Consider the following 14891-nt stretch of genomic DNA (forward strand, 5'->3'; position numbering starts at 1 on the left):
TAAATTCTTCGAAAACACAATTTCTGGGAGAGGGCAGCATGGCCTAGTGGAAAAAGCATGGTCCTGGGAGTTAGCAGACTTGGGTTCTAATTAAGGCTCTATCACTGACCTGCTGTGTGACTTTGGGCAAATCCCATCACTCCTGGTTGCCCTTCTGCTTCATACATAGATCCCTCCACCTCCATGAGTTGTGACAAGATGAGATGGTCCATCAGCTGCTTTATACCCTGCCTGCTGTGTGACCTTGGGCAAGCCACTTAGCTCCTCTCTGCCTCAGTTTCCTCATCTGTAAAATGGGGATTCCATACCTGTTCTCTCTCCCCGATTAGACAGTATGAGACAGGGACTTTGTCCAATCTGATTACCTTGCATCTACCCCAGCATTTAATACAGTGCTTGGCACATACTAAGTGCTTAAATGCCATTATCATTCATTCATTCAATAGTATTTATTGAGCGCTTACTATGTGCAGAGCACTGTACTAAGCGCTTGGGATGAACAAGTTGGCAACAGATAGAGACAGTCCCTGCCGTTTGACAGGCTTACAGTCTAATCGGGAGAGATGGACAGACAAGAACAATGGCAATAAATAGAGTCGAGGGGAAGAACATCTCGTAAAAACAATGGCAACTAAATAGAATCAAGGCGATGTACAATTCATTAACAAAATAAATAGGGTAATGGAAATATATACAGTTGAGCGGACCAGTACAGTGCTGTGGGGAAGGGAAGGGAGAGGTGGAGGAGCAGAGGGAAAAGGGGAAAAAGAGGGTTTAGCTGCGGAGAGGTAAAGCGGGGGTGGCAGAGGGAGTAGAGGGAGAAGAGGAGCTCAGTCTGGGAACGCCTCTTGGAGGAGGTGAGTTTTAAGTAGGGTTTTGAAGAGGGGAAGAGAATCAGTTTGGCGGAGGTGAGGAGGGAGGGCGTTCCGGGACCGCGGGAGGACATGGCCCAGGGGTCGACGGCGGGATAGGCGAGACCGAGGGACGGTGAGGAGGTGGGCGGCGGAGGAGCGGAGCGTGCGGGGTGGGTGGTAGAAAGAGAGAAGGGAGGAGAGGTAGGAAGGGGCAACATTATCAACATTATCATAGCAGAACTGAGGGCATCTTTAAAATGGATATCACCAGATTCTATTCTCTATGCTAGTTTGGCTTCTAACTTTCCATCACAAGTGGAATGTTAGTGACACTGAAGAGGTGGGCCTTTCTTTGATATCACCTCTTCACATTACATTTTTTTTGGTGAAGGGAGGTTTAAAAAAAAACGTAACTTCTGTCTTGTCACAGTCATCTGATATTAGCTCTCCTCCCTGTAGGAAGAGGAAGGGAGAAGTGAAGATACTCAAACCAGTCAATTTTGCTAAGTTACAACTGGTAAAAAGTATGGTAGGAATAATAAGTTGACATTTATGGTCAAACAAAATTTATGGAACACCCTGGATTCAATTATCCATGCTATCCCCTTACCCAAATATTACTCTAATAGATTACCAAGCTCTTAAATGTGTTTACACTTCTAACAGCTGAGAAAAATGAGGACACTATATATAAATTCACTATATTTCCTTTTTCTTTTCCCAAATGAATGCAAGTGGGTCTCTCTTTCCAGGTTTTGGCTTTTTCATGAAAGAGGAAACAAAATCATCACCTAAAAGTGGAAAAATTAACTGACGCTTCTTTGAACAACTCAAAAAAGTTCAACTTTTCTTTTCCCCAATAGCCTCAGTGAAGACTTCCAGTCCCTTGGGGGAAAGACCAATCTTGTAAAACTTCAATTACATAATTCAGGGAAACATTTGCTTCCGTGAAGCTGCCACAAGTCGCTAGCGTGATGCTGTGCTTTTCATTTACACTATCAAAGATGTGTTTTATGTACAATATAAGCTAAAGTAAGTTTTTTCTTACAAAATAAGTTAGCTTTAGAAAAATGTTAGCAATTTCTGAACTTTTGGTGAAATATTTCAGGTAAGTGCTGCTCTAAAAGGAAAACTCTATCTGAAACTTCTCCAGAAATAAATGTCCTTGTTTTTTCTCGGCACAGTGAATTCAAGCTTTGAGCCATTATTTTCACACAGTTGCAATTTCACTTGAATCCCCTTTTGATCCAGCTTATCCATTTGGGCCATTTTTGCTCTGTGCTTCAAGAGCTCCCTAGTATTTGTTCTTAACCTGTTGACCTCAAATCGGCTTGTAAACATCTTTGCACAAATAACCGCTCTCGCCTGTGCCAATATCCAGACATTCCAAATCCAGAATTAAAAACATAAACATTAATGTAAAACACTGATGATTCATTATACTTAATTTTTCTGAACAGAGACAAGTATCATCTCTTCTTCAACCAGATCTGAAGTCAGACTTAAAATAACTGTCTAGAATGGGGGGCTCTAGATCATTCTCAGACTTTTTAATCACTTCTCCCGCAAAAAGGGTGATAACAGACTTAAAACAATAAAACTAAATCCTTTAAGATTTGATGAGTCACTGGTAGTAGATTTGTTATCATCACCATTGGGTGGTACTTGGGAGCGAAGAAAGAAAGCATAGAGAAGCAGCATGGCTAGAACACGGGCCAGAGAGTGAGAAGGACCTGGGTTCTAATCCCAGCTCTGCCACTTTCCTGCTGAGTAACCTTGGGCAAGTCACTTAACTTGCAGCAGCAAGTCACTTAACTTGAGAAGCAGCGTGGCTCAGTGGAAAGAGCATGGGCTTTGGAGTCAGGGCTCATGAGTTCGAATCCCAGCTCTGCCACTTGTCGGCTGTGTGACTGTGGGCAAGTCACTTAACTTCTCTGTGCCTCAGTTCCCTCATCTGTAAAATGGGGATTAAGACTGTGAGCCCCACGTGGGACAACCTGATTCCCCTATGTCTACCCCAGCGCTTAGAACAGTGCTCGGCACATAGTAAGCGCTTAACAAATACCAACATTATTATTATTATTATTAACTTCTCTTAACACAATGACTACAGCCATCTACTCCCTGTACATATTAACTAGCATCCAACATGGAAAGTTTTGCCACCATCCTTTAAATGGGGATTAAAACTATGAGCTCCATGCACAACGTGGACGATGTCCTACCTATGTGTTCAAGTGGAATGAACACATACCTGTACGTGCTAAGGGCAGCCGTGAGATGACCTGACCATGGAGGTGGAGATTAGTTGGGGAATGCCTCCTTGAGGAAAATTTGTTTAAGAAGGTCTTCTGAAGGTTGCAGGGGACCTATTTGACAGATAGGTGTGAAGCTGGGAGAAAGATGGGTGAGAGAGAGAAGACTAAAGGAAGAGTCCAAGCTGGGGCTAAGTGGGTGACAAGAGCAGAAAGGTAGTAAGAAGACAGATGGGAAAGAGATTGGCAACCAATGGTAAATGGCATATGTTTGAAGTAGAGTTCACTCAACCAACCATATTTACTGAGCGCTGTGTGCAGAGCACTGTACTGAGCGCTTGGGAGAGTACAATATAACAGTTGGTAGAGATGTTCCCTGCTCACAGTGAACTTAAGAGTCTAGGGAGAGATGGATAGCCCTTGGGGCTTTTTAAGGAGGGGAGTGATGTTTGCCGATTGGCACTTTGTGAAGGTTACTGGGCAGAAGAGGGTAGAGTAAACTGAAGAGGGGAGAGGTGGGAGGCAGAGAGACCAGTCGAGAGCCTGATGCGTTGTCTCCGGAGGGATAAGGAGGGTTTACGATAGGGTGTGGCCATAAGACTGGGGTAGAAGAGGCAGATGCAGAAAATACTGGCAAGACAGCAGAATGTGGGAGGTGAAATAACTCTTGAGGATTGCAGGGGGTTTGTGGCTTTTTTCGCAAATCCCTGTCATGTGCTACACAGATGAGAAACCTAAAGTGATGGTTCATGAACCACTAAAAAAAAAGATTGTTCACAATAAGACAATAAGCGAGAGTCTGGATGCCAAAACTCGTCACATAGCTTATTTATCAGTGTCTATATCCTAAAATGCGGAAGAATAGGTGCAAATGTTGAAAACCTCTATTCAAAGAAAGTCAAAAGAATAGGGATAAGCAACTACTAGTTAGAAAGTTGTGATTTTTGAACTGTTTTCATTTGCTTGCACCTCCTGTTTCCAGGTAGCTTTGAAGTTTTTAGATGCATTTCTACCTGGTGCCTTTTATTCTGGCAAAATGAATCTCTGCATTATTTTTAAAAGGATCTACCATAGCTATGGAAGCCATTACAACAGCACTCTCAGAGTTGACCTAATTGTAGACTACAGGACATTAACAAAACATAGAAATGATTTTATTAACTTCAAAATAAACAGTGGGGATGGAGGCACATTGAGAGGGGGTGGGGGACCCAAATGACCCAATCTGCTAAATGGAAAGAGACACAACCACTAGGGGAAATCAACTTACTTCCAAGACAACTATAATAATATCCTCAATTTGTATTCCCCTTTTCCAAGCCCTTTCACAATGATTATTTTCATAAACAAAGAGTCTGTACAGTAATTAAAAACTGCAAATAATAAAGAAATAAAACACTTGGCCAGATGACAGAAGATGTGGTTCTTGGATGCCATCACATATGGCTGGTCAAGACCATTCCCTGGGTTGAACTGCAACAGAAATTACTAAGGTTTGGTTGCCAAACATTATATCTGATCTACGTCTCCTCTCAAATAGGAAAAAAAAATAACATTTTTACTTAAAGAAACCAGAGTGGTAAAAACATCTGGTACATCCAGAATGAAATGTCCAAAATGTGCTGGGACAGATATTCCTGAAGGCTGATATCATGCACCTCTACCTGCTAAAAAATAAATGTAAATTGAAACAAACTCCATTATCCTTAGTCATTCTAAGCTTCCTGAAGCACAACAATGTGGCTTGGCATATTGGCCTAACGAGCAATAAACCCACCCAATTTCCCTAAGGAAGTTTTCAAATGAGCTAAGCAAAATCTTAGGAGAACCGAGTTACCTGATGCAACAAAACACTGAAGGTTTGGGAAATTACACTAATTATTATTAGCTGAATAATGAAGTCTAGTAAATAAGGATGGGAGTTAGGTTTAAACCAGGAAGCAGCATTCAGATACTTTTCTTCAATGGCTGCATCTAATACAGGGCAAATTATTAGTCAAAAGACCATGTGTTTTCCATTCTGAACGAAGGTAATAAAGAGTTTCTTTGGAACAGGAAGCAAACGTAACTTTAAAGAGATGGTGTTGGGTTTACAGGTGGGATTTTGGGAAGAAATACGATTGAGAAACACCGTCTCATTAGTTTTGGGTACGTGGCAGAAATGGTAGCCAATCCTAGCACCATAAGACAAGTGATGACCTTAGAGTTAGGCTGTGGCCCACTCTCTTTGCCTCCTCTCAGAATGGTGAGGCAATTTTTAAAAAATGCCTCAGTTGAGAAGCAGCATGACCTAGTGGATAGAGCCTGGGTGTCAAGTTTCTTAAGGGCAGGGATTCTGTCTTCTATTTATACAACTGTTCCCCGAGTGTGCAGTACAGTGCTCTGCATGTAGGTGCTTAGTAAATACTGCTGAATGAATGAGCATTCTCAATGGAACATTCACTTCAGCAACCATCAACACAGCAGCAAAAAACATTTCCCCTTCAAGCTTCCAACCACATGGCAGCCATACATCTAGAATGGGAAAGGAATAAATGTGGAGGGAAATAAATTTAGAATGCTGATCCTCCCCTCCAACCCTCCTATCATTGGCCCTCAAACTTGGGACAACCCCAAACCATGTAAAGTTACTTTGGGATCCTGATTCACTTCAATGTATCTGTAATTTATTTGCTTATATTAATGTCCGTCTCCCCTCTCTACTGGAAGTTCCTTGTAGGCAGAACACCTAACGACTCTGCTATGTCCTACTCTCCCAAGCATTTGGTATGGTGCTCTGCACACAGAAAGCATTCAATAAATATGATTGATTAGTGTTCTAACAAGTGGAAAAAACTGGTATTATTTGGGGGACTCTGGGGAAAGCTGAAATACAATATGTTGAAGACAAGGAAATCTGGAGAGGACCTCAAAGACAAGCCTGAACCACATATATGCCAATTTAAGGCGCTGCAACTCCTTTGAAAGGTGACCTTTCTGCAGTGTGCAATTCTGGGTGAGGTAGGCCGAACCCTGAAATTATCCATGCCTGTTGGTCTCCATTAGCACGCAATTGACAAGGCCTGCACTGAATCATACTAGACCACGATGGTGGAAACCACAGAACTCCTTCAGTAAGTGCCCCCTTTTAGATTGTAACCTTCTTGTAGGCAGGGAATGTCAGTTTGTTATATTGTACTTTCCCAAGCACTTAGTATGGGGCTCTGCACACACTAAGCGATCAAGAAATACAACTGCCTGAAGCACCTATACACCCAGCACAAGAGCATGCACAAACCTAGGAAGAGGCAAGCAGGAGGAGAAGGATCTTGTCCTTCTGATGGCTACCACTTGTCCACCCGGGATCTTCAGAGCCCTCTGGGTTTGGTCTCCTTGACCAATGTTACTGAGGAAAAACTGAACTCTCTCTTCTTTTCCTGGGCCTCTGATAGTGTCCACAACTTAAACCTCTACTTTGAAGAAGTTCTAATTGTACTGTTTAGCAAACTTAAGCCTTTAATTAGTTTTAATTACAAAGCTGTGATTAGAGAGGCTTCGGGAAGAAAAATACCTGCTTAGTGGCTATTTCATTTGCAGCGATTCAAACCACTTGAGTAGCATTTAGTAAATCACCGCTCCAGTGCACTCCATATATAGCAACTGGATTAGGCCTACTGCTTATTAGTGAAAATAAATCCTAGCATTACTCTAGCAAAGCCCGGACTATGCCAAAAGTAAATACAATAGGAAAATAAGTATTGTGCTTGACTTACTTCATATTGTGCACAGGATTCAAGTGCACCGTCCATAAAACGGGTTGCAGCATGGCCTGGTGAGAAGCATCGTAGCCTGGTGCATACAGCAGGGGCCCAGGAGTCAGAAGGACCTGGGTTCTAATCCTGGCTCTGCCACTTGTCTGCTGGGTGACCTTGGTCAAGTCGTATTACTCCTCTATGCCTCAATTACCTCGTCTGTAAAATGGGGATTACGACACTGAGCTCTGTGTGGACTGTGTCCAACATGACTGGCATTTATCTATTCCAGTGCTCGGTATAGTATCCAGCACAAAGCATTTTACAAATGCCATTAAAAAGAAAAAACAAGTGGAGGAGACTTCCAAGTTTTCCCTTGACAAGTTGTTAAAGTTTGGCGATCTAAGTAAGAGAGTGATTTGGTTATTTTAGATCTATACCGCTCCAGTGTGTCATTGAAAAAAGCATGTGAGGGGAGCTCAGGGTGCTCAAGCTAGCAGTCAAATCAAAATGGTTCTGCCATTCCTTCATCCATTCAATGCCCCAGACCATCAACACACAACAGAGTGAGTTGGCCTGGGGAGAGAGTAACCCTCAGCCCTTTAAACTGTTTTTGCCTAACCACCAAAAGTTCTGAGAAGCTGGAAATGTCAGCCCCGCCCTGCCACTACATAATCTTTCACCCCAATTTCCCTCATCCCACGTGGCCCCCCAACTAAAATGATCAAATAACTGAGGCACTCTTGGAGATGTGGTGTCAGCCAGAATTACATAACAGGTTGGGAACCGCACATCAGGTCTCAAGCAAAATGCTTTGAACTAATACACATGCCCATAGTCCCAAACAAGCATTTATTTTTCATTTATTTTGAAGGAAGGCTTCACACATGCAAATTAGTTAACCATTTGAGAGTTAAACAAACAATTAAATAGAGGCTGTACTGATGGAATGGATTATTTGGATAATAATCTTTGGTCTAGAAGGCACAAGAAAGCCACGCCTACAATTTTCAAAAGCTCTATCAATAATCACTACAGCCGCTGCCAACCTATAAAGTCACACCGTAGTCTTAATATACTCCTGTTATGCTCCTCTCTGTCGCCTTTAAAACCGAGCCAGTTTATTGGTAGTAAAAGTTGCTTCATTGCAAGAAGTCTGCTGCCTTTATAGATTTGGGATAATAATTGCATTTATTTCGATGCTCATTTAAAAATTATGTGAAAACCACAATGAAGGCTTTAAAAGAAGGCAGACTGTGTGCAATGACACTATCTTGACATGATGCCAAAAAGAAACACTAAACTGCCAACTTCCCTAAAAAGAGACATTTTAATCCACTTCTAAAATACTAAAAGGGGCCAGGCCACACTGAATATACTAAGATCTGCCAGATTTCATCTCTCTCATTTGAATTCCCCTCTGAATCATTCTCACTAAAAGAATAGCCATATGGACTGAGTGCGCTCTTGTTATGGAAAGAGCTGAATCTTGGTGTGATACAGATTTTTACTTCAAAATGTCCTTTCAATTTGTTGCTCAAATCCAAGTGGTTAAGCAAGTAGTCATCTGAGGAGAAAATGAGGCATCTGCATTCAATCTGTCTGACAGTCAGGACACTTATTCGTGACCTAAAGTGGTTATCTAATAACCACTGGTATTCCCGTGGGTTTTGCTCCAAAGGGTGAACAGGCTAGTTCCTAACTTACTGGTCCTGTCAGGCCCAGTATTTCAAAATCAAACAACTTTTGGCTGGATTTCTTCCACTTACTTCTGTGCTCCCTGAGACAACAGCTTTGTCCACGTTCACCGATACCTGCTCTTCGGTCTGGCATACTCCCAGCGACCACTCCGCACAGCGGCGATGAGCCCAACAGTGACCTACAACAGCATATTAAAAAGGAGACTGTTTTCAACTTTTGTTTAAAATGGGACATATAAAATTCCTTACGTGCAAATATGGGTATTAGGGCATGTACATAGAAATACATAAAATAATATCTATAAGAACAGGTTTTCGATCTAGGTGTAGATCTATAGCCAGTTATTTTATAATGCATTAGGAATGTAAATTCACCCCAACCTATTCAACCTATGCCTCTCTCCTCCATCACCTATGTACTTGATCTGATTCCTTTAAACACTTGATATTTACCCCACCCTCAGCCTCGAAGAACTTAGGTACATATCTGGAATTTATTTTAACATCTGTCTCCCCCTCTACGATGTAAGCTCCTTGTGGGAAGGGATCCTGCCTTCTAACTCTCCTAAGTGCTTAGTACAGTGCCCGGCATCCAGCAAGTGGTCGACAAATACCACCGGTTGACTGATCAAGGTGAACTCAAAAGTTTTTTCGCATCCCACAAAACAGAATCTGCGGTATCTTCAACTGAATATCCATTTCCGTGATCAAACTTACTAAGAAAAAATCAAAACTTATTACAACATCTTAAAACCCACCCCGCTCATTAATGTTCTGTTTTTCAATATAAAATCTGTTTTCACATCGAGAAAACTTCATCATTTATACACTAATGAAAACACAAGTTAAAATAGCTGAATTTTATTTAACAGAGTCCACAAATTTTCAGCTAAAAAAGGTTATTAATAAACTTGGTAGGTATTTATAGTGCAAATTGAGCAAGTTCCTTCTCTAAAGCCTTAGTTGCGATTTTGTAGACTCTGGGTCGTGATTAGGAATGCAGTCTGGTATTTACAAAGTTGCACATCACCGCTGTATACCACCCATGACCTCCTGAAACCACCAGTCCCTAATGGGGTGGGAAGCTTTTTACATCAGGCTCCTACATCCTTTATCTGGTTTAATGGGAAGCACCGTGGCTCAGTGAAAAGAGCCCAGGCTTGGGCGTCAGAGGACATGGGTTCAAATCCCAACTCTGTCACTTGTCAGCTGTGTGACTGTGGGCAAGTCACTTCACTTCTCTGGGCCTCAGTTACCTCATTTGTAAAATGGGGATGAAGACTGTGAGCCCCACTTGGGACAACCTGATCACCCTGTATCCCCCAAAGCTTAGAACAGTGCTCTGCACGTAGTAAGCGCTTAACAAATACCAACATTATTATTAATGGAGCCCGATTTCTGGAGGTAAGATCAAAGGCTAAATTGAGCAAGGAGAAGTTGGAAACTCAAGGCAGGGGTTGCTGAGATGTTCAGAATGTTTAGCTCTCCTTTTCCAGATGAGAGGCAACTCAAAAGTTTCAACGTCCATAGCGCGCTTGGGTTCTTCGAAAAAAACTGGTTTAATTTTAATTTCGTGTAGTGTAGGTACTCGCAGTACACTGCCCATCCCTCTACACTTCTGACCCCCAAAACGTCGAGTCACAGAGATGTGCGTTCAGCCCTCTCTCTCACAGAAATGGTCATGTAAGGTGTCACCACACCTCTTCCTTACGCATGCACATACTCAGTTCCGCACTTCTCATTTCACCCACAAACCATATGCATAGCCTCCAAGGTGAACTATCAATCGATTCATCCATCAATGGTCTTTCCTTGAGAGCTTACTGTGGGTAGAGCACCGTACTAAGTGTTTCAGAGAATATCATACAATAGAATTGGTAGACATGATCCCTGACAAGGAGCTTTCAGTATAGAGGACTGTAAGCTATTAAATTCTTTATGTTGCCAAACTCTCAAGCAATGAAGCTTCTCAAGTCCTCTATGATATGAGAGTGGGCAGTCAGAGCTTTTCACTGACCCAGACCTCCCAGCCAAACTCAAGGTGAATGACATCAGAAGCAGCTAGGCCTAATAGCTACATTGGGTAAAAATCTGATTTTTTAATGGATTTTCTTTAAACACACTGCAACTTTTTTTTTTAAAGTAGCATCGATATGTAGTTGCATCTATTAGGACACTGTTTTAAACACAAATTACTTTTACTTGAAACTTTACAGTCATCTTATTCAGAAAATGTTCTCTTTTTCCTTCTGACAAATCAGAACTGACTTTTCCTCCCACTGGACACCATACAAAATATTTGGAAACTACAACTTGGTGCTTTGATCTTATAGGAATCTACTAAGCAAATCTTACTTATAAGGCAATTCTCTAAGCCGAGATGAAAAACTAAGTCATTAAATACTGACTGGTCTAATTTAGTGGCAGCATTAAAATGCTTTTGCCCTTGAAAAACAAATTACCAAATATAAGTTTTCTGCTTTTACAGTGCTGAGAAACTCAATAACAGTATATCTCAATATAACAATGATTTCACCTGACTTAAGCAGGAATATTTAACTTTCTCCAAAGTCTAGCATACATAGTTCTGAATTTATAATGATACTTGAGATCATTTACACTTCAGAGACAGAAGGTATCATCTAAGGTCTGTTGTTAAATTGATTTTCAAAGAATTTTTAATACTATAGGTCACCCTCTCTGTCACCAACGTACACTTAAAATCTGGGATCTGGGAAATTTCGGGAGTTATACTTTTGGGCTAAATACAAAGAAATAAAACACAATGTTAAATATAATGTGAGCAAAATAATCTCATATGGATGGAATGTTGGGTAAGCCTACAAGAAATGACACACCATTATGAGCTTCCATTAAAGTGTGGTAAATTCTACAGAAGAAACTTGTTCCTACCTGTGGGTTCAAATAAGGCTTGGACATCAATGCCATCTGGAAGGCCAACCAGACTGAGCTCATCCCACAATTTACCAGCCTGATCGTCAGAAGCAGTTTGGGTGCTCACACTTGTGCATGATGCTATGCTCTGTCGAGGAGATCTCTCTCTGGGATGAAAAAAATGGGGGTGGTTGAGGGTTGTGATTCTCCCCCCCTCCATCCCCCCTTCAAAAGCAATACACGTAATTCAGTGTTTCAATAACTACGAAGAATTAGACTTTCAGAATATTTTACTCCACCACACACTGTAATATACTGCATTCAGAAATCAGAAGAACCAATACATTTCAGTGCAAAACCATAGGTAATTGTATCCTGTGGGTATTAGTCTTTGCGGCCCCGCTCATATGTTCACGCAATACACTTCGTAATCAAAAGCGACACAAACAAGAAAAAAACTTAATTTGCTAGCTCTCTAAATGATGACTGTTAGACAAGAAAAGGCAGTTGAATTTCATGTAGAGAACAGCTATTTCTCTGAGGAAAAAGGAAATCTCACAACAGAGTGTGAAGGGAGAGGAGTGTGTCAGCTGCAGCTTTCCTATGGCCTTTTCCTACAGACCTCGACAGCTGGTCCACGGTGTAGGACTGAAAATATTCTCAGGGGGGAATCTTACCCTATTTGCCAGAAGTAAGTTGCAATAGCAAACAGTACATCAAAGGGGAGGGAAAGGGTGAATAGGAGAGGGCAGGAATATGGTACAAAAATGGGTAACCTGGTGCAGATACCAGGATCCTATTATAACCAAACTCTTATCCATTCCTCTAATCCATTTTAGTCACATAAAGAATACTAATACATTTCTAGTCAAGCTTGGGGAAATCCATAACAGCTAAAAATAAAATATTTTCCCCATATCTTTGGAACTCCTGTAAACTAATTATCTATCTAAACTCTGATTTTAGAGGCCCATCAATAACTACCAATTCATAATCCACAGGACAGTTTGTTTGAGGGGCATTTACCATATATGCTAGGCATTTACCATGACTCATTATACTTGGAAACCGGCACAAATGCCAAAATCCCAAATGTCTTTTTGCCTAATGCCATGAACTTTCTACTTTCATAAGTGAAACTGATTATCATTTACCAAGCAGACCTACGTGCAAAATTACAAAAAAAAAATCCAAGTAACATCAAATTCATGATCTTTTTCACAACTTGTGCTTCAGGACCAATTTTTTAAAATAGCATTTAACATATATCTAAGTTAGGAGTAAAAGCATTCCTCCAAATCTGTCGTCTCCATTACAGATTCTTGCATCATTTTATTAGAAAAATACAAATTTAAAGAATTGCTTACTAACCCTCATTTATAGAGCCAAGTCATGGATTCAAAATGCCAGGTAGGATCACGTAACTAGAGGCCACAGAGATGAACAAACAACGCCAGCCACAAAAGCCAGTTGCAACAAGCCTGCCCTCCCCCGAAAAGGCATGAACAGAGAACAATGGCAGGAGGAAGGGTTAAAAAAAAAGTATGATGTTCAATATAAACACTAAAAATAAACTGCAACTCTTTGGAATTTGGATTCATAGAGTCACATTCTTATCAAATTATAAAGAAATCTGAGCTACTGAATTTTTATTTGTTTCCAGCCCATTTGGGACATTACGTTATAATGGATAAAATTACTGGCCTCTTGACATTAGCTCTTATTGAATACTGAGATTATTCACCCTCAAGCTCGTCATTACCGAAAAGCTAGACTCAACAAACGAAAGGTATAAAGTTAACTATAAAAATGGCTACAAGTTTGAAAGCATCTTTTTTTTTGGATATTTGAAGCTTCCTTAAAATATTCCACCTTAAATCCCTTTAAAGTGCTGCCTTTCTTTGTTATTGTTTCATTTCCTACTTCACTTCTTCATGTCTTTGGCAGTATGCCAAAGCTGGGAACCAATCAGATAACTCCAACACAACAATGCTTTAGTACTTAAACTTGGACTTTGGCCAACATGGCACTTGGGATGATTACATCATCACCCTCAAGGGACAGAGCTGGTTAGTTGTTCCAAGCTAAATTAATTTTGCACTTTCCCATAGGCTACAGAAACCTCATCTAATCAGGCAGTGGGGAGGGAGGGGGGGCTAAATCCACATATTATGGGCAAAATGGCTCTGCTGCAAGAAAAGGTATAATGACTGTGAGAAAACATTTTGGATTATAGACTTTCAGTCAAGTCAATGAATAAATAGAAGAATTTTGTAAATTTAAATGCCTGCTCATAAGCATAAAAACACTTAATGAGGAACCAAACTGACCCATGCCCATCTCTACATCCTCCAGTTCATCCTGACCTCAGCCCACCTCTCCACACAGGGCTCCAATCTCAAGGGAGCTGTGGTGAAAAGTAGGGACAAGTGAGTAATGAAGTCAGGGGTGACCGAGGATAAGGGGTGGAGGGATAAACTAGTAGGTGAGGAAAGCCACTGGGGAAAAGGCCAGAAAGGATGGGAGGAGAAAGTGGCTAGCCAGGCAATGGTTACGAATGGGGGGAAGAGAAGGGAGTCAGGAGACGACGAACATGGGACGACATACACAATGTCCAAAGTCAAAGGACCCTCCAATTATTTTTCTGCCCAGTAAAGCTGTCAAACAGAGCAAGGTGACCAACTCTATAGTTATAACCAAAAGAATTTCTTGGTTATAGCAAAAGGGGGTATTTCTGGTCTCAATTACATGACAAATTTGGAGGAAAGAGGCTTTCTAATCTCTTCCCATTGATACCATACTGGAGCGATGGTGCTCCTCGTTTAATGCTCTCATCTCTGATGTTTTTTAATGAATAATTTCAATTACTTCTAGGAACTTTTGCTGTTCCTAGTAGTACAACATAGCCTTAATTTTCTCAAAAACAGTTGTATACTGCTACACGCTAAGGTTCTCTGAATAACTTACAATTCATCTGAATAACAACATGTCATCAACACTGGTTCTTCCACATTTTGAACATTTTAGAAACTTACTTTCTCTGTCCTCTTTGTTTGCGTGGCACTGAGTTTTGAATTCTCTCATAGGCTCCGTCGCTGCTGTCACTGCTATCCTTCTTGTTCAGAGGGTGATTTTTCCATGGGGTGATAAATCCTGGTGTTGGACTAAATTGTTTCAATTCTCCCTGTCCTAATGAGCTTCGTTCACCACAGTAACAAAAAGCACAGAGTTGTTCACTGTTCAGAAATGAAGACGAGAGAGAAAAAGAGGGGGAAAAAGTAGATTTATTTCACTACTTTGAAAAATATAAAACTACAGGATTGCAGTGCCTTAAAGTGTCCAGGCAAAAGTACATGAAGAAGCAAATGGAATATCTTTTCCACTCCAGAGCTAAAACCCTTTTTTAAAGATGAAAGTTTTACCTTTAGGTAGTCAGTCCAATAAATAAGCTGCATA

General features: G+C 41.0%; 1 protein-coding gene across 7 annotated transcripts in view; it reads right to left on the bottom strand.

The window, feature by feature from the left end:
• Positions 1-14891, bottom strand: part of KMT2C (lysine methyltransferase 2C) — a 211477-nt gene that overhangs the window by 122153 nt on the left and 74433 nt on the right. For all 7 annotated transcript variants that reach the window (XM_029077323.2, XM_029077327.2, XM_029077326.2 and 4 more), the window contains exons 4-6: positions 14471-14671; positions 11454-11602; positions 8610-8719 (exon numbers count right to left, since the gene is read on the bottom strand). In XM_029077323.2, the coding sequence (XP_028933156.1) occupies positions 8610-8719; positions 11454-11602; positions 14471-14671 (460 nt within the window). The remainder of the gene's footprint in view (positions 1-8609; positions 8720-11453; positions 11603-14470; positions 14672-14891) is intronic.

Source organism: Ornithorhynchus anatinus, chromosome 13 (genome assembly GCF_004115215.2).
Source record: "Ornithorhynchus anatinus isolate Pmale09 chromosome 13, mOrnAna1.pri.v4, whole genome shotgun sequence".
Taxonomy (NCBI): domain Eukaryota; kingdom Metazoa; phylum Chordata; class Mammalia; order Monotremata; family Ornithorhynchidae; genus Ornithorhynchus; species Ornithorhynchus anatinus.